At 44.1% G+C, this 19,860-nt stretch overlaps 1 protein-coding gene across 3 annotated transcripts in view; it reads right to left on the bottom strand.

Annotated features, from left to right (window-relative positions):
• Positions 1–16,122, bottom strand: part of SLC25A42 (solute carrier family 25 member 42) — a 34,704-nt gene extending 18,582 nt beyond the window's left edge. For 2 of the 3 annotated variants that reach the window (XR_006100882.1, XM_042441677.1), the window contains exons 1-6: positions 15,843–16,122; positions 8,421–8,546; positions 7,138–7,249; positions 5,297–5,322; positions 4,006–4,172; positions 2,572–2,688 (exon numbers count right to left, since the gene is read on the bottom strand). Coding sequence is in view for 1 of the 3 variants with exons in the window: in XM_042441677.1 (XP_042297611.1) it covers positions 2,572–2,688; positions 4,006–4,172; positions 5,297–5,322; positions 7,138–7,249; positions 8,421–8,507 (509 nt within the window). In the remaining 2 variants the exon portion in view is untranslated. Of the gene's footprint in view, positions 1–2,571; positions 2,689–4,005; positions 4,173–5,296; positions 5,323–7,137; positions 7,250–8,420; positions 8,547–13,414; positions 14,100–15,842 lie in introns of those variants that run through there. The other variant, XR_006100883.1, reaches the window with a different exon arrangement.
• Between the last annotated feature and the right edge of the window lie 3,738 nt (positions 16,123–19,860).

The following is a 19,860-nucleotide window of genomic DNA, read 5'->3' on the forward strand; positions in this document are numbered from 1 at the left end:
TGTATTCCGCCTCTCCCTGGATTGGATCGAGGCGGGCAACAGCAAACAAGAACAATAAAATCGAACATGAGTATCAATAGATAAAAGCATAACAGGCCATATTAGATCCTAGTTCCCCTATCTCCCTCCCACCCTAAAATACCATTAAAACCAATTCCCAATAAAATGGTTAGTAAAACAGATCAAGATCAAAGTGGGTACAGCTAAACAAATGGAGAGTGGAAGTTCTCAGGAGATCAGTTTGGGAAGGCCTGCTGGAAGAGATCCGTTTTTATTGCCTTCTCAAAGGCCTCCAATGATGTTACACGGCGGATCTCACCCGACAGGTCATTCCAGGATGAAGGAGTTAAGGGGAAGGAGGAGAGCAGAACCAGGACAATTCAAAAGCATCTGAAAAAACAGGATGGCACAGGGTTAATTGGGACTCTCCCTGCCAAGTCAAGGGCAAAAGGGAAGGGATCCAAAGAAAAGGAGCAGGGAAAATGACCCAGAAATGCAAACACAGCAAATAGATGAGTTCTAAGCATGAACTATTCCAGCTTCTATGGTTCTATGACTTCCAAGATCAGATAAGATGAGAAAAGGCCCACCCTCTGGTATACTGTTCCCAAGATATTTAGGACTTTAAACCTTGAAGTCCTAAATATGAAATCTTGGACTTTTCTCAGTAGCAAACAAACACACTTATAAAAAGTACCACAGCTTCAAAAGAAGCAGGCGACTGAATTGCGCACTTGCCTTTATGGTGTATATATATCGTTGCTGTTATTTTTGGCGGTTTATGTTTTCTATATGTCACTCTGAAATCTTTTGACAAACACATTCTGCATTGTATTAACAATTATGTGCCCCAACTCTCACAAAACACCATGCCTTAAAACAGTTGCTAAATAAAAAGAAGCAATGACTGCAGAGCGCACTAAACGGACAGCACACTGTCTGGAAGGGTAAAGAACAGCTCCATCTTGTCTGCTTTTCTACTTTTCTCTTCCAGAGCCACAAGTAGAAAACACATGCATGCACAAACACACAAATACAGAGCCAAAGGTCTAATGTGACAACTATTTTTGGCAGCAACACTCTATGCGCAGGTTGATCAGTGCTATTTTAAGCACTGTAAAGAGCCCAGCATGGCTTTGGAGAGGAGAAGAAGAGAAAACAAAGAGGTAAATCTAAGCAGAACACTTAATGGAGCTATGCCTACACTGCAGGGATGGTCACTGTACTTATTGCAGACACACATAGGCGCATGTGAAGTGGACCTGGTCTACATATAGGTCAAGTCTCTCTTATCCGAAATGCTTGGGACCAGAAGTGTTTTGGATTTCAGAGGTTTTTTGGATTTTGAGTATTTGCATCTACATAATGAAATAAAATGGAGATGGGACACATGTCGATACACAAAATTCATTTATGTTTTATATACACCTTTTACACAAAGCTTGAAGTCAAAGATATAGTAGTGTTAGTCTGTAGAATCAATATGAAGAGAGATCTTGTAGCGCCTTTGAGACTAACTGAAAGAAGGAAGTTGGCAGCAACTTCCTCAGATGCATTTGGAGGAGTGGAAAGCCGGGGCCAGACCTATATATGCCATTAGTGGGTGAGAATGTGGATTCAGATTCAAAATCTTTTGTTTATGGAAATGAAGTGGCAAGTCCAGTTTTAAACTGGTGATAGTCATTAATGAACTAAAGCTTGTAGGTGAGTAGAATAGATGAATGTGGGAAATAGAGAGTGATGTGATGAATAGGTCAAGGGCACTTGAAGGTAATTTTATACAATATTTTTAAATAATTTTGTGCATGGCACTAAGTTTGTGCCCATTGAACCATCAGAAACCAAACTTGTTGCTATCTCAGCCATTCATGAAAAACGTTTTGGTCTTTGGAATATTTCAGATTTCGGAATTCCAGATAAAGGGGCCTCAACCTGTATCTGAAGAAGTTTTCACATTCACACAAAGATCCAATGAGCCCCTGCATTTCCAAGATGGGTGGGCAATTAGGGTTGCCGTCATAAGTATGTAGTGAAGGATTCTGGGATGCTGGTGGGGTGGGTATTTTAATGTTTTCATGTGTTTGGGGGACAAAACTTGCCCCCAAATTAGTAGGGACTTTGGATGGGGATCATTGGGAAATTGGTGGCTGCTTCAGGGGCCAAAAAGGTAGAGCCCGGGGCCATAGGCCACACTACACCCTCCTCTGGTTTAGGAGATTCCGGGGTTATAAAAATGCCCATAGTACCCCATTGTTCATACAGAGTTAAAAGTAAATTGGTGATTTAAAAACAAAACATTCTTCTAGGTTTGTTCTGGATACCAGAAGGATGCATGCTAATCATTTAAATATATATATATTTATTGAAGGGATTAACAAGAACATTATAAATACATGAGAAAAATGTTCATTTTCCTCCCTTCAGTTACTGGCAACAAAAGTGAAGTGAGCTGCATCCAAGGGTGGCATTTGGGAACACTCTATGGTCAACGCTTTTAAGTAGATGCTGGTGGTAGGATGGCAATGAAAATTGTACACACACACACACACACACTTCCTTCCAGCCACTCACATTTCCTTCGGCGTCACTGCCATCCGTGCCCGAACCAGATCCAAGGGGTACGTCAACATGGCGGCAGTTGTTCCTGCAAGTGAGCCTGCAATGAACCTGGGGAGCGGGGTAAGCGCCCTGTATCAAAAAAGACCACCACGCATTAAATACCAAGTCCCCAGTTTTTAAATTTAAAATAAAAAATCAGTGATAGACCACTGGCCCAGAAATGTCAGAGTTTATCCTGGGTTTCTAGTACAGAGAAGGGGGTGCCTTTCACTCCCTGTGACACCACCTTATCATCACCTATTGTTATTGTCAGCAACAGCCCTATGCTTCCATTTTAACTGCTATGTCAACATCCCATTGAACCTGGGGTATGGAGTCTGCGGAGGTGCTACAGCACAATGTCTGAGAATATTATTCTTGTTGTTGGGGTGTACCTTAAATCCATTTCCACCTTATGGCAGCTGTAAGTCCACCCTATGACATGGTTTAGCTGGCAAGATTTGTTCAGAGAGAGTTTGCTCTTGCTGTCCTCTGAGGTTGAGACAGCATGACTTGCCCAAAGTCATTCAGTGATTTCATGGTTGAGCAGGGATTCAAACCCTGGTCTCCCAGAATCCTACTCCAACATTCAAACCACTACACCATGCTGTCTTCACTATGCTTTTCTTTGTTTGCCTGTACACTAGATAACCTCTGGGAGTCCATCCTCCATTGGTCTAAGTCTGCAAAGGAATTCAACCCAGGTGTCCCTATAGGTCCAGTGGTAGCCATTTGGTTGCTGACCAAAGGGATGAGTCTGGGTTGAATTTATTTGGAGATTCAGTTCTGTCAATGGCTGTGAGGTCTGATGAACCCCATCAATAAAAGAGCCAGCAAACTGCTGTGTCCCACTTGATGCCTCACTGACCACCAATAAAGCTTATCCTACACAGTCGACCCTCCATGTCCACGGATTCAAGCATCCACAACAAAAAATATAAATTCCAAAAAGCAAACCTTGATTTGGCCACTATCTGAGAGAGCCAGTGCAGTATATTAGTTTGAGTGGATACCAGGGTTCGAATCCCAGCTCAGTGATGGAAACCGAATGGGAAAGTCACACCCTCTCAGCCCCAGGGAAAGCCAATTACAAACCTTACAAAATCTTGCCAAGAAAAATCCATGACAGGGCCACCATAAGTCCTAAATGGCTTGAAGGCACACAGTGCACACACACACATTATTTTACCTTCCATTGTATTTAATGGGACCTGAGCATCCATAGATTTTGGTATCCATGGGGAGTCCTGGAACCAAGCCCAAGTGGATACCAAGGGCCCACTGGGCCAGTCACAGATGTCATATTTGGGCACAGAAGGAACTCTGGAATTACACCCAGTTCTGGATCAAGGCACCCCCCCTCCCCAAAGCCTTCCTTAAAGGACCCAAATTTCTGCTGCATCTTACTTTCCCTGGAAGCCATAGTAGCTGCCCAGAAGCTGCTTGTATTCCTCATGGGCACAGAACTGGATGGCAGCGTAGGGGATCACCCGGACCATGGTGGCGGAGTTTCCGCGCCAGAGGCTGAGGAAGCCCTCATTGAGGTAGGTGCGATAGATCAGCCGGTAGGCCTCCTAGGAGAGAACAGAAAGGAGGTTAGAAGAAGAATGATCTGAACCCTAAATAAGAGCAAGCCTTGTTCTTAAGAGGGAGCCTACATAGCTAAAGGAAGAGCTAAAGACAATAGTGCATGAGCTGCTAAGCTCAAGGCTGGACCTCTCCAATGCACTGTACTTAAAGCTACCAAAATTTAAACTAGTTCAAAGTAAGTGTCCCACCTGCTCCATCACTGACCACCAATAAAAGTTATGCTGGAGATGAGGATTCAATTCCCCACTGAGCCAAACTAAAGACAAAGAGATTCTACCTAAACAATAGGAAGAACATCCTAAGGGTAAGACGAGTTTGACAGTGGAATATGTAGCCTTGGAGGGTGGTGGAGTCTCCTTCTTTGGGGTTTTTTAAACAGAAGCTGGATGGCCATCTGTCCCAGGGAGGGCTTTGATCATGGATTCCTGCATGGCAAAATGGGGTTGGACTGGATAACCCTTGGGATCTCTTCCAACTCTTAAGATTCCCTGATTCTACTGTGTAGTTCCTGCACTGGATGGAGATCCATTGGTACCCAATGTGGGAATTCTCAGTGGCAAGAACAGTTTCCAAACAGAGGTTGGATGGACATCGGTCACAGGAAGGGCTTTGATGGTGTCTTCCTGTGTGGCAGAATGGGGTTAAACTGGATGGCCCTTGGGGGTCTCTATCAACTCTATGGTTCCATGAACCTATACAGTGCTACCTCGGGTTACGAAATTAATTCGTTCCGCCGCCCCGTTCGTAACCCGATGCATTTCGCAACCCGAAAAGGCTTTCCGTTAGCGCTGGAAAGCCGCGCGTTTGAATTTCACGCCGAAAAAATTTCGTAACCCGAAAAAACCTTCGTATCCCGGAACAGTTTTTTCCAATCTAACTTTTTCGTATCCCGGAAATTTCGTAATGCGATCAATTCGTATCCCGGGGTACCACTGTATTTTCCAAAGATACAGGGCTTGAAATAAAAGATTTTCCCCTCTGCCCAACATCTGGAGTTTTATTCTTGTTGCAGTGCCCCCCTTCTTCTTCTTCTTTTTAGACTGAAACAGAAACCCTAATAGAGCTAATGGGGGTGAGGGTGGGGGGGAGAGAGAACCACACTTCTTACCTTAGCAGAAAACCGGTTTGATGACACTGAAAAAACAACGAAGAAAGAAGTCATATACACATAGAGAAGCATCAGGGCACAGAAACAAATCTAGATTTGAGCCCACCAGTGGCCAAGACCCATGAGCATTAACCCCCTTGCAGGGTGTTTGGGGGTACTTTTGTTTTACTTTTGGGGGCTTTATACATGCCCACAGCAGCAGAAAGTGGTGCGTCCATGAAAAACTTTAAGACTTTTTTTCTCCCTGCTGAGATTACCTGAGTTTCTGTACATTTTCTGATGATTTTTTACACTGGGGCCTCTTTCTTTCCTATGAAAAAATTGCCTCCCCAAAAAGCAGCGTGTTTTGAAACCAGCAATGAGAAGTCTTGCAAAAGCCCTGTTCCTTCTGGAGATGAAGATGGCTGGAAATGGGTTGCTGATCTTCCTAAGGAAGTGGCTGCTGGGACCTTCACTTCAGCTTTTTCCATCAACCCATTGCCAAATGATCAGCTACAAATCTGGAGTGGGCAGGTAAGATTTTCCTTAACTGGGCAAATGCCTTATTTTATACCCTCTATCAGTAATGATGAGGAATCATGAGTAACTATGAGCACCAGTGTGGTGTAGTGGTTTGAATGTTAGACTATGACTCTGGAGACCAGGGTTCGAATCCTGGCTTAGCCATGAAACCCACTGGGTGACATTGCCCAAGGCACATGCTGTTAGCCTCAGGGGACGGCAATGACAACCCCCTTCTGAAGAAACTTGCCAAGAAAATCCCATGAAATCCCACTTAGGGCCACCATAAATCTAAAACGACTTAAGGCATATGACAACAACAACGCGAGTAATAATAAAGAGAAATGAAGATGAATAATGTCTTTTTAAGCAACTACATCTCTCATGTATGCTTTCAGATGAGTAAACCCATATAGCACTCCCACCCAATCTCTCCATCCTGTTCCTGACCAGTTCTCTGCACAATTCACAATGTTCCTACCATCTCTCCAGTCTCAATTTGACTCTGCCTTGCTTCCAATCATCCCAAGCTAGAGATAAGCAGATAGCAGAGGGGAAAATATCCAGCCAAATCTCTTTTCTGCAGAATCTCATTCACACATTAATCCTCAAATTAAAAGAGAGAGAGAGAGAGACTTTAATCTCTCGGCCGCAAACCAGGTTTGAAATTGGGGACTTTCCTCATCCTCTTGACAAGAGTTTAAAGTCCACAGCCTTAATCTACTGGTTGCATGTAATCCTTTCCTTATGCTCCCTCCCTGGGCCCAAATCTACTTTTGAGCTGTTCCCAAAGGTCTGCTGTTTTGAGCCAGTTTGTAGTTTCGGTGGTGCAATCCGAAAACTTGTCCTGATCTGTGACTCCAAAAGAAGGTTTAAAGAGCCTAACATTTCTTCTTCTTATTATTATTATTTTGGCTTAGCTATCCTTAGAGCATGACTTGTTGCAGGGCCTTCTTGGTGTCTGCTCCCAAACTATACAACTTTCCTCCAAGGGAGGCCACACAAACCCCTTCCCTGTTGTCTTTCCCCAGCCGAAAAAGCCCTTTCCCTTTCAATGGATCTTTGGGAAATGGGCTGGTTATTGAGAAAGGGGGTTTAACCTGGTGGGTCTTGTATCCTTTGTTTAAAAATTATTTTTAAACTACTTTTAATTAAACAGTATTTTAATGTTATAGGTCCAATCCGCATTGCAGAAATAATCCCTTGGGGCCCCTTCCAACTCTAACATTCTATGATTCTGTTACATTTCCTTTTCAACATGAAGAACTGCTTTCTCCTTTTGTCAAAAGCAGAGCAGATCTACATTTTCCTCCAGAGAAGGCTTGCCCCTCCCAGAATACCTTGGAATATGATTTTTGTTCTGTCCAGCGGTGCCACAGCTGTTTTAGCCACAGCTCCGGCCAATGCTCCCGACATCAAGGAGTGGGCCACGCTCCTCCTCTCCTGGACTTTCTGCAACAGAAGACCAAACTGGGTTTGAGAAGGGAACCTGCAGCACACCACGAAACTCAACAAAGTTGCCCTATAAACCATCCATTTGCCCGATCGCCTATGGTGCATGAGAATCAGCTTCAGGTGAGCATGCAAATGGCTACCTCTCTTGGATTGCTCAAGAACAAGACTTCGGTGGGCAGGATGTGCTGAAATGAGCCAGAGGATTCTTGCACAATTCCTGAACAGGAAAGAAAGTGGGCAATTGGACCGGAACTTCAGAAACCTAGGTGTATGCATTGACCAATTATAGATGTTTGATACCCATTCTACTTTTGTGGTTCCATCCTAGGGAATCCTGGGAATTATAGTTTGTTTAAAGGTACTTAGAATTCTCTGGAGAGTTCCAGTGCACACTCTCTGAATTACGGTACTACAGGAGCTCTCTAGCAAAACATCCTAAGTATCTCACCAAACTACAATTCTCAGAATTCCGTAGGATGGAGCCATGACAGTTTAAAGTGGTATCAAACTGCTGTAACTGTGCAGTGCGAGGAGTTATTCACACTACACAGTTGTAGCTGTCCAATGTCACTTTAAAGCCATGGCTTCATCATACGGATTCTTGAGGTTTGTAGTTTGGTGAGGTGCTTAGAACTCTCTAGCATTACAGCGCTATAGTCCTCTGGCAGATAATTCTTCATGGAGCTATAAATCGCTGGAATTCTTAGGATGAAGCCATGGCACTTAAAGTGGTATCAAACTGCTTTAATTGTGCAGTGTGGATGCCTCCTGATACACTTCTGGTTCAAGTCCCTCCAGGATATAAAACTCACTGGGTAACACTGGGCCACTGCACACAGTCTGTCTCTGCCTCACACACACAAAGCCAGGCAACCTTACAGGGCTGTGATTGTCGTTGTATAAGAAACCCACTGGGGTGATCTTGGACAAGTATCAGGGGAAGGCAATGTCAAACCTCCTCTGAACAAATCTTGCCAAGAAAACCCAATGTTAGAGTTGTGATAAGTTGGAAATGACTTGAAGGCACACAACAGCAACAAATTTCGGGAGAGACCTGTTTGCTGCCTTGAGCTCACTGGAAGAAAGGCAGGAGAGAAAGGGAACAAACAAATCAACATGGAACAGACTCACCACCCTCCGCAGCCAAACCCCTTCTGCCGTTGCTCACCTCTGGCAACACACGTCCGTGGAATCCGGCGTCCACATCTTTCCGTTTTAAATCCACTTGCCCTTCCGCCGCTCGACCATTACCCATACCAGGCTGACAAGCTGGCTAGGAAGAGAATCAGGACTTCTGGAGGCAGGAGAGAAAGAGGAAAGAAAAACAACTGTCAGTTTGTTTATTCAAAAAATTAAAATCCTGATCCGTTTTAGGTTTCCCCGATCAAGGTGGAATGTCGCCTTTCAGGTTCACGGCTGCCACCTCCTCCCTTGGCATTACTCTCTTTGAGACTGATGTAGGATCTGGGACACCACAATATAAGGGATCTCTTTTTTTGGAAGATAACAAAACTGTTAGCAAACGTGGGACAAATTCATTTTTATTTCTGCAGTGGTGAGTTCCTCCCACTCCAGCATTTCTTTAAAGCACATACATGCATACATATACATGCCCAAACTTTGCTAGTAGTATCGACCTGATCTTTTATAAGAGATCTTAAGAAAATACTCCACTTCTGATTATGATTGCATGAATTTTAGATGAAAACTTAGCCATTTTATTGAAGTAATAGTAATGTCACTATTTTATTGATTGTAGTTTTATATGGTATTCTATCTTTTTATTGATGTAATGCCACCTCAATCTGCAGGGAGAGGCAGGAAATATAAATAAAAATTATTATTATTATTATTATTATTATTATTATTATTATTATTATTATTAAAGTTAGCATATCAGAAAGACAGGCACCTTTCCCTGGAACCCCAGTTTTCATTTGTCTTATTTCGTTAAGGGACTTACATCCCACCTTTCTCCCAAAATGGGATTCAAAGTGGCCACATCTTGCTCTGCTGCAGCAGCAACTACTACTAGTAGTTGTTGTTGTTATTGTTGTGTGTCTTAAAGCTGTTTCAGACTTATGGCAACCATGGGTTTTTTCCCGGCAAGATCTGTTCACAGGAGGCTTGCCATTGCCTTCCCTTGGGGCTGAGTGTGTGTGTATTATTTATTTTAATGTTTAAGACCAGTTTAACTGCTCTGGCTCAATGCTAAGGAATTCTTGGAATTGTGGTTAGGTGGTAGTTCCCAGAATTCCACAGCATTGAGCCAGGGCAGTTAAAGTGGTCTCACACCAGATTAGTTCTGCAGTGTGGATGAGGCATATGTTTTGTTTCACCGCTCCACGGCTCTCTTCTTCTTTTTCTCCTACCCTTCTCTGCCATACCTGTTTATTTCTGGCTCCAAGGAGCTTGGAATGAGAAGTGGCCAGATTACAAAAGCCACTTCCGCCCCACTGTGCAAAATGCACAACTGCAGGAAGAGGAACACAACCGGGTAGACTAATTTGTGTTAAGGCACGGGGAAGAATAAAACATAGGTTTTTTAAAAATCAGGTTTCCACAAGCAATGGCAAGACAAGTAGTTCTTTAAAACGTGAGAGTACTTAGGAAATCTAACTGCAGGGAGTAGGTGGCAATCACACTTTTCACTCCTCCGCAGAAAATCCTGGCAGGAATCACAGCATTACATCTTAGTTAACAAGGCAGACAGGTTCCTGGGCCTGACTTCTTTAACGGAAAATATGGTACTGGAGGCAGAAATAACAGGGAAAGAAGAGGGAGAGGTCCCCAAAGCACAAGGAAAAGGTGGCACTTTTTTTCAACATATTGCAGCAAACATGTTCAATATATTGCAGCAAACTTTTCATTCCAAATGCACATGTGAAATGAAACAACCAGATCAGGAAGGACTTGCAGAAGCAAACAGGAAGATTTAAAAAAAAAAAAACTTTCTAAAGACCACTTAAAAGCATCTTCCAAAATGCATTCATGATATTAAAACAAACATTCTTTCACCAGCTTCCACTCTTCTTATCATCCATTTTGGTGGTCAAATATAAAGATCTGTGCTTTTTCAACATGCTGGAGGTAACTGGAAAGGCTAATCTGTTCCCCCCTTTTCGCTTTGTTTTGCTGTTCATGTAATGGAAACCCACTGGGTGACTTTGGGCAAGACACTCTCTCAGCCCCAGAGGAGAGCAACAGGAAACCCTCTCTGAACAAATCTTGCCAAGAAAACATTGTGAGAGATTCACCTTTAGGGTCACCATAAGACATGAAGACGCACAACAATTGTACAGGAATGGTCTGAAAGAGTGTGGCTTCACCAAAGTCAGCCACACTATGGACTAGACTCGGAGAGAAACAGCCAGGGAAACCCACTGGGTGACACTCTCTCAGCCTCAGAGGAAGGCAATGGTAGCAAACTTTGTCTGAAGAAATCTGGCCAAGAAAATCCTGTAAGTGGCAGTTCTTGGGTCTCCATCCCAACAGAGCCAGTTCTGGTTAAGTGTGTTTTGGAACGCACCCCAATAAACCTTTTTCCTCCACCTTCAAAAAGAAAACCTGCCAAGGAGAAACAGTGAGCAAGGCAGGTCAGAGCTGAATGCCCTGCAGCTCCAACGAAGCATGCAAGCAAGCCAAGCAAATGGTTTTTCAGACAACTTAATTCTAAGCTAAGACCTTTATTTTTTTAAATGTCAAACTCTCAGACTTCTGTGTTCTTTTGCAGGAGGAATGAAGATGGGGGAATGAAAATAAGCAACCTAAGATAAGCAGATGACACCATACTCCTAGCAGAAACCAACAAGGACTTGGAGCAACTACTGAAGGCCGTCATGGAGGAAAGTGCCAAAGCAAGCACCATGTTGAGCATTAAGGGAAGAAAATGACTATGGAAGATCTACAAGAATTCATCCTAGGTAACAAGGATGGGATCCTTGAACAGATCAAGCTGGAAATTTTCCTGGAAGCCAAGATGATCAGAGACTGCCATACTTTAGCACATCATGAGAAGGCAAAACACATTAGGAAAGACAATAATGCTGGGAAAGGCGGAGGGGAGTAGAAAGAGAGGAAGACACAAGCTAGATGGATAGACTCAATCGAAGAGGACCAGAGCAGAGCAATGAAGGCTTGTAGATGTCTCATCCACAGGGTTGCCATGAGCTGAAGTCAACTCAAGGGTAGTTAACAACAACAGTAACTTCACACTCCAGCCTTTCCATCTCCCATTCTGACCATAAGGGTTGGGGCACATTTGCCAATCCCTCCCGATTCAACTAGAAGAAACGGAATGCAAAAACAAGACCAGGTTTTAAAACAATTTTTAAAAATGGAATTAGTTTGCTCTCCTCTCAAGTTCAAATTCAGGGCTTGTAGCAAAGCCCAAGGGGACATTAATCCACCTGACAGAACCTGTACCCTTCCCTCTTTAAACTCCCTCCCAAAAAATGGTTTGACAAACCAGTCCCCCTCCCCTCCAGCTGGGTTATTTCAGTCCACAACCAAGACCCAGGAGAGATTAGACAAGTATGAGATTAGACAAGTATGCAGGAGGGAGGGGAGGGAAGGTAAGAAGAAAGAAAGAAAGAAAGAAAGAAAGAAAGAAAGAAAGAAAGATTTAAACTTGCATTTAAACTTGGGGTGGAGTTGGAGAGTTCTCAAGAAAACCAAAACTTAAATACCCTCATCCCACCCTGTGCATTAATGCGCCTGACTGCACTTACTTTACACACTGGACTCTGGTCAAAGAGACGCACACCCAAAAACAAAAACAGAGTTTCCTTGCCTCAAGCTAAAATGTGAGACTCATGCATTCTCAGGCTTCCCATGTTGAAAAAAGCACTCTCCGTCCCAAATCACTGCGGAGTGCTTGAAAGCACTTTGCTGCTATTAGGCTTACTTGGCAACAGGCTTCATCCTGCACTGAGATGAATGCAAAGGGGGAAAGCAGAAAAGAATTAATCCTTTGCTAAAAGAGATGTGGGAAAAACCGAGTCTGGAGCATCGCCAACTTCTCCATTAATGGCAAATGTATATTAATTAGTAATACCAAATTTAATATAGGGAAATGGTAGCAACAAGGCAAACCTCCTCAATTTCTATGGAAGTAAATGAGCAGCAAACTGGGCATTTAATATATAATACTGTATATACACAGTGGTCCCTCCACATTCACTGGGGTTAGGGGTGAAGGACCCCCGTGAATATGGAAAACCCACAAATAAAAAAACCTATCCTTTTTACAGTACCTAAGATAACACCTCTCTAGGAAATCTTCCAGGTCTTCCAGTGCAATTCTATGGTCAACTTTTGGCAGAGTTGCGCTGGAGGACCTAGAGATTCCTAGAGAGGACATATTAATCAAAACTGCAAATAATCGGATCCACAAAAGCCAAAGCCGCAAATGTAGAGGGACAACTGTATGTATTTTTAAAGCCAGAGTTGCTCCAACTCTAAGAGCAACACAGACAAAAGAAAAGCCTGAAGCAAAATCAGGCCACAGGCCAAATCAAATACAGTACTCGGTTTCCATAAAGGCTAAAGAGGTGCCTGGAAAGCCAGGAAAGAAGACATGAAGGCTACAGCCCTCCAATGTCGTAGTCTTTAGTATTTAGCAATTTTAGGTAGACTGCCCTGTGCTGGAAGATTCATTTTGCTGTTATATAATAAGCCTCTGTAAGAAGAGCTCTGTGGAATCAGGCTAAAGGTAGGTTTCTCTCTCATCCAGCATTTTGTTCACACCATGATGAAAAACGACATCCCAAAGAGAAACCAACAGGCAAGAAACCAACAGCTCCTAGCATATAGTCGTCTCAGGTAGACTTCTCCCATGCCTGGAGGCTCCATCTAGGTTCCCAGACCACAAAAAAGAAGAACAGTTCAACATATTCAAAACTACAAATATGCCCAGGAGAGCCAGGGTGGCGTAGTGGTTTGAGTGTTGGACACTCAACTCTGGAGACCAGGGTTCGATTCCCAGTTCGGCCAGGAAACCCACTGGGTGCACTTGGGCAAGTCACACTCTCAGCCTCAGGGGAAGGCAATGGCAAGCCTCCTTTGAATAAATCTTGCCAAGAAAACCCCAGAAAAGTTCACCTTCAGATCACAGTAAGTCACAAACAACTTGAAGGCACATGACAACAGCAAAGAGATCACCTGAAGTCTTCTTTCAAAATGCATCCAAGGGATGGCCTTTTCTTTTTCCAGCCTCCACTTTCCTTATTGGTTTCCGTGGCCAATCTTTTCTATGCTTTTAAAAGCATGCTGGGGGGAGCTGATGAGAGAATCTCGTCTGTTCTCCCCTTTTGTCTCCGTTTTGCTCTTCACGCATGCCCAGTAAGGGATGGTGGGGGCAGCTGCTGTTTACCTTCCCTGTTGTACGTCAGACAGATGTGGCTACAATATGATCACCCAGCATTGTATCTCATGCTTTGGCAGGTCAAGACTTTATCACATTTGTTTGGCAGGAGAAAAAGCTCCTGAAACGGAAAGTCTGCGCTTCTCCAGCCTCCTTCACCATATGAATGTTGCTAAAACACCTTCTAGGTAGATGGAAGAGAAAGAAGAAATGGTGCCCGGGAGATCACCGGACAAAAAGAAATTTTGCAAAAAGGAGCTGATTTGTTAACTGGCACCTTCTTCCTCACATACCCCACATGTTTCTTGTAATACTGTCAGTTACTATAAGAAGAGAGGATGCAGCCATGGTCCTATGCTGCTTGTAGGTTTTCTCCCAGGGTGGTTTATGGACTCCTGGGATGCACAGCCGTCCTGGATGTTATGAGGCTAGCCTTCTCCTCCTCCTCCTCTTTTACTAATCCTCTTTTCCATCTCTCCAGGCTGCCTGCCATCACTACCTCTCTTGGTCACCAATTTCACTACTTGGCTCTGTGGAAATAAATTCTTCCTTTTGTCCAGCCTGAGTCTCCCACTGTTCAGCTTCACTGGATGACCCAGTTGAGTTTGAGCTTTAATTCAATATATATATATTGGGAGCCTTCATTCTCTCCCGCTGGGAATCCTTCATTCTCACCCGCTGCCCCTGTTTCCTTGCTCTTAACAGATATATGCCAGCCTGGCATAGTGGTCTGAGTGTTGGACTACGACCCTGGAGACCAGGGTTCGAATCCCAGCTCAGCTATGCAAACCCACCAGGTGACCTTGGGCAAGTCACATGCTCTCAGCCTCAGGGGAAGGCAATGGCAAACCTCCTCTCAACAAATCTTGACAAAAATGCTCCACGATAGGTCCCCCTTAAGGTTGCCATAAATCAGAAACAACTTGAAGGCACACAGCAACAACAAAGCAGATATATGAAAGGTTGGACCATCACAAAGACAAAAGGAAGGGTCTAGAGGAAAGGTATGTGTGTGAATAGTCCAAATGCCAACCACACACTATGACCTGGATCCCCTTGCTTAAGCCTGAGTAGACCCACTGAATAAACTGTAAATGTTGAGTCACAGAATCACAGAGCTGAAAGGGACTCCACCACTTTCTGAGGCAGTGACTTCAGCCCTTAAATTCCTCCTAGGTTTTAGGGATAACTTCTTTTCTTCTAACCTGAATCCATTAATTCATGTCTTAGTCTCCTGAGCAGCATTAAAATGTAGAACCATAGAACTGGAAGGGACCACAAGGGATATCCAGTCCAACCCCCTGCCATGCAGGAACACACATGGCCACCCTTTAACGCCCTCCAACGAAGGATAGTCCACCAATGTCCAAAGCAACACATTCCACTCTCCAACAGTAAAATCCATTCCTCTCTGTCTTAAAGTAAAAAAATAAAATACAATAAAAATCCTCCGAGTGTTTAGGAAGAACCTCTTTCTTTGTCATCTGGAGCCACTGGTTTGTGTTTTGTCTTCAGAAAAAGTTACAAGGCCACTCTATGCTAAGTCGAAGGCTTTCATGGCCGGCATCCATAGTTTTTTGTGGGTTTTTGGGGCTATGTGGCCTTGTTCTAGAAGAGTTTCTTCCTGATGTTTCACCAGCATCTGTGGTTGCTGGCATCTTCAGAGAAGATGAAGATGCCAGCCACAGATGCTGGCGAAACGTCAGGAAGAAACTCTTCTAGAACATGACCACACAGCCTGAAAAACCCACAAAAAACACTCTATGCTGTCCAACATTAATACACACACACACACACACACACACAGTCAGCCCTCCTTATCCACTGTTTTTTTTATACACGGATTCAAGCATCCACGGCTTGAAAATATTTTTAAAAATATATAAATTCCAAATAGCAAACCTTGATTTTCTATTTTATATTAGAGACACCAGTTTCCTTTTCCATTATATATAATGGGACTTGGGCATCCACAGATTTTGTTATCCAAGGGGTGGGTGGGTTCCTGGAACCAAACAAGTGCCCACTGTATATATATTGTGAACAAGAAGTGGATTTCTAGTCACTAAGGGGTTTTGTTTTTCAGTAATCTATGAGCTATGAGCCCCGAGGGCTCCCAAGGCATAAAGGTGGCCCCCACATAGTTGCCCACCCCTCTCAAGAGGAAGGTGAGTGTAGGTCAGGTCTCCCCAACCCTACAAAACACACAGGCACACAGATACACACCTCTCCAACACAAGCCAGCAGAGACAGATCAAAGTCTTCTCCAAGAGCCACCGGTCAACACAGACATGCCCTCCAGGCCGCCAAATCCAGCTTCCCAGAGACAAAACGAACTTTAGACGCTTTATTTTTGAAGCACACGTGATCCTAGATTAGTGTTGCTATGCTCAGGACAAAGGTCCAGCCTTCCAGTTGCTGCTATATTGCACCACCCAGCAGCCACCCCAGCCAATGGCAAGGAATGTTGGGAGGTATAGTCTCCCATCATTCACAGGGTTCCCACCCCACAATGAATGACATTTGCCTTCTGCTATAGGTCTCAGATGGGAGAACTTTGGCCCTCAAATACATGTGAATGGACCCCTCCTTCCATCGGTCCTTAATGCTGGGCCAAAACAGAGATCATAGAATCCATCGAGTTAGAAGGGACCATATAGTCCATATAGTCCAACCCCTGCCATGCAGGAATGCACCACCACATCACTCTTGAAATCCCACTATATTTTTGTTTGAGTAATTCTAAAGGCCAGTGAGGCTTTATGTATTGGGGCAATGGTTGAGTTTTGAGGTGCAAACGGCCATTTGGTGAATGTAATTGTCATTTGGCCAATAGGTTGACTAATAAAATCAAAATTGCAGAAGAATGAAGGTAAGTGGTGGGAGAGAGGGATTTCACCCACTGCATTGTGAACTATGATCTGCTTACAGACTTCCAGCTGGTTATTTTCCTACTGCACTCAACACAACTCTTCCCTGTTGTTTTCTTCTTCGGGCTCCAGCAAAGACTTCTTCTGCCAACTCAATTTGGAGGTCAGCTTAGAACCAGAGGCCAAAGTCCAGCCACCAAGGCTCTCCCAGTAAACATTTCAATGGTTTTAGGGCTGGGGATTTCACCCAGGGTTACTGCCATTGGGGCACCCGAGTTAAAGGTAGACTACAGGTTCAGTGTGCAAAGAGATTTTGTAGCACCTTTTGGGGCTAACTGGAAGAAAGAAGTTGGCAGCATGAACTTTTGTAGACTTAAGTCTACTTTCTCAGATTGCAGGAGGAGACTTAAGTCTACGAAAGTTCATGCTGCCAACTTCTTTGTTTCAGTTAGTCCCAAAAGATCTGCAAGATCTCTGGGCACATTTAGCCTGGAGAAGGGACCGTTAAGAGGTGATATGATAGCCCTGTTTAAGTATTTGAAGGGGTGTCATGTTGAGGATGGAGCAAGCTTGTTTTCTGCTGCTCCAGAGAACAAGACGTGGAACAATGGATGGAAGCTCCAGGAAAAGAGATTCTACCTCAACATTAGGAGGAGCTTCCTGACAGTAAGGGCTGTTCGACAGTGAAACACACTCCCTCAGAGGATGATGGAGTCTCTTTAAACAGAGGCTAGATGGTCATCTGTCAGAGATACTTTGATTGTGAGTTCCTGCATGGCAAGGGGTTGGATGGGATAGCCCCTGTGGTCTCTTCCAACTCTATGATTCTATGATTTTCCAGACTGACACAGCTATACCATTGAATTCTACTACAAGTTCTGTTTTCCAAGTGAATAGAGGCAGCTTTAAAGCTATGATAAAGCAACAAATCTCAATGCACCAATCCAAGTCCCAACTACACCATGAAATCAGGACAGTCAGCTCTCCCTATCCATGGACCCTTTATCCAGAGATTCAAGCATCCACACCTTGCAAATAATCAATTCAATACACACACACACTCCAAACCTTGATTTTTGCCATTTTATATAAGGGACTCCATTTAACTATGCCATTGTACTTAAGAGGACTTGAGCTTTCACAAATTCTGGTATCCATGAGGGGTCGTGGAACCAAACCCCAGCAGATACCAAGTAGATACCAACTGGTCTTCAGTTACCCGTCTGCTTTAGGATAGCAGTACTAGTCTGCATTTGCAACCTCCTCTCCAGCATTAGTCTGGTCGCCACTGGTGGGTGAGTACTAGGAATTATATGCACAGCTGATCCTTCCAGTGTGGTCTGCAGGTTCTTTTAGCAGGTTACTAAACATTTTCTAATAGGAACCTCTGTGGTTTTGTTTGCAAGGCTGTGTAAAAACTATGCAGCCAAAACAAAGTATGTCCTGTGTTTTCCTGCGTACGGTGGGGTGGAGTTCCTCGGTCAGCCCTCCCATTGGGCCAGCGGGTGACTGCTTTCTATTTTGTACCTCTGGAATGAAACTTCTTTTCCACTTCGCCTTTCAACGTGGACGCGCCCTTTGGCTCCCAGTGAGCAAGCAAGATCTGCTTCAAAAGCAAAACTGTGTGTGTCAAAGCATGTTTGACTTTTGAAACCTCAAGGCATGCGCTCACCCTGCACAAAGAGCATGGGTTGGCCCTGCAGTAAACATCAGCTGGGAAAGTCTGTTCTTTTTTCTTAAAGCACGTACAATCTTTCACCCAGATAAAAGATTTGAATGACAAGCGCTCCGGCTGCAAACCCAAGATAATCAGGCGCCCAAAATACTCCCTTCCCAAGTCGAGTTGGGCAAGTGACCTGGCAGGTTGAGGAACCATTCAGAGGAAATCTGATACGGTTCCTAAAGTGGGACAGCAAGGCAGGGCTTCTGTTCAGCTGAGGAGGCCCGGAAGGAGAGAAATGGGCGAGAAAAGAAAGTAGGTATTTTCCACTGTCGCAACAACACGGCCCTAAGCAAAGAACACATCTGTTCAGTTAATCCAGCCACCGAAAACACGACTGCCAGGAACTGCCCTGTCATCCGAAACATGTCACAAACTGAGCACCACGCTTCATTTCATAATACAGTAAACATCTGATACGCATATGATTTAGAGCAGATTTATTCCTGCATCTAAAGAGTTTATTTTCCAACACTGTAAAAGAGGAAGACTACAGTGAATGTGGACAGACGCCATCAAGGAAGCTATGGTTGCTGTCCTTGGTTTGCAAACCTGAGCAGGGCGGTTGATAAGAGGATGACTTTGGGCCTCTCATTTCTGGGCTCCCTATAACTGAAAACCAACTGGACAGTGATTAACAACAACAAAGAATACGAGATTCATACTTCTGGAAATCACATTGCAACTGGCAGGGGTGGCTGCTCTAATTTGTTAAAAGGCAACCAGACAAATTCAGAGAGGCCTGGTCCTGACAACTGCTACTGGACCTTATATAGCTAGGATGCTGTTGGACTGTAGCTCCCAGCAGCCACTAGCAAGCATTTGTGTTGTTATTATTGTGCGCCTCCAAGTCATTTTTGACTTATGGCAACCCTAAGGCAAACCTATCATAGGAATTTCTTGTCACATTTCCTCAGAAGGGGTTTGCCATTGCTCCCACAGAATCCTAGAATTGAAAAAGATCCCAAGGGCCATCCAGTCCAACCCCCTGCCATGCAGGAAGGCTGAGAGAGTATGACTTGCCCAAGCAGGTGTTTGTGCTCAAGTGGGGATTCAAGCTCTGATCTCCAGCATTGTAATCCAATGCTCAAACCACTACACCACTCTGCCATGCCCTTAGTCAGTATGATGGGAATGCTGCAGTCCAACAAGAACTGATGGGCCACATGATTCCTGCCCTTGCCTTTAGGACCACCAGAGATAACAGCTATGAATTACTAGGGCTACAAGCCACAGCTGTATAGAAAGACAGCATTATGCTCCCAAGTATCAGCTGCTAGAGAGAAATTATGGGAGCTGCTGCCATTCATCCAGACCTGGTTGGCCAGTACAAACATTAGGAAGTTAAAGGTTCCTTACATCTTCCCAAACATCCCAGGTGTACTCCCCAAGAAAGAGATGATACAGACCTGCCACCCCAATACTAAGTAAACTCAGAAGACTATCTTCCAGGAGTGCTTGAGTTGTATATTCCTGCCTGGCTAGGGTTGGACTAAATTATCCTTGAAGGTCCCTTCCAAGTATAAAATTCTATAATTCCACGATGGAGAGAAGGGCAGGGCCATTTCAGCCTTTTGCAGCCAGGCAGTTGCATCCTACCTTGTGACAATGAATGGGTGAGGAGGAGACACTCTTATCTTCCTCCACACAAGAA

The sequence above is a fragment of the Sceloporus undulatus genome, chromosome 10 (assembly GCF_019175285.1).
Source record: "Sceloporus undulatus isolate JIND9_A2432 ecotype Alabama chromosome 10, SceUnd_v1.1, whole genome shotgun sequence".
NCBI classification, from domain to species: Eukaryota; Metazoa; Chordata; class Lepidosauria; order Squamata; family Phrynosomatidae; genus Sceloporus; species Sceloporus undulatus.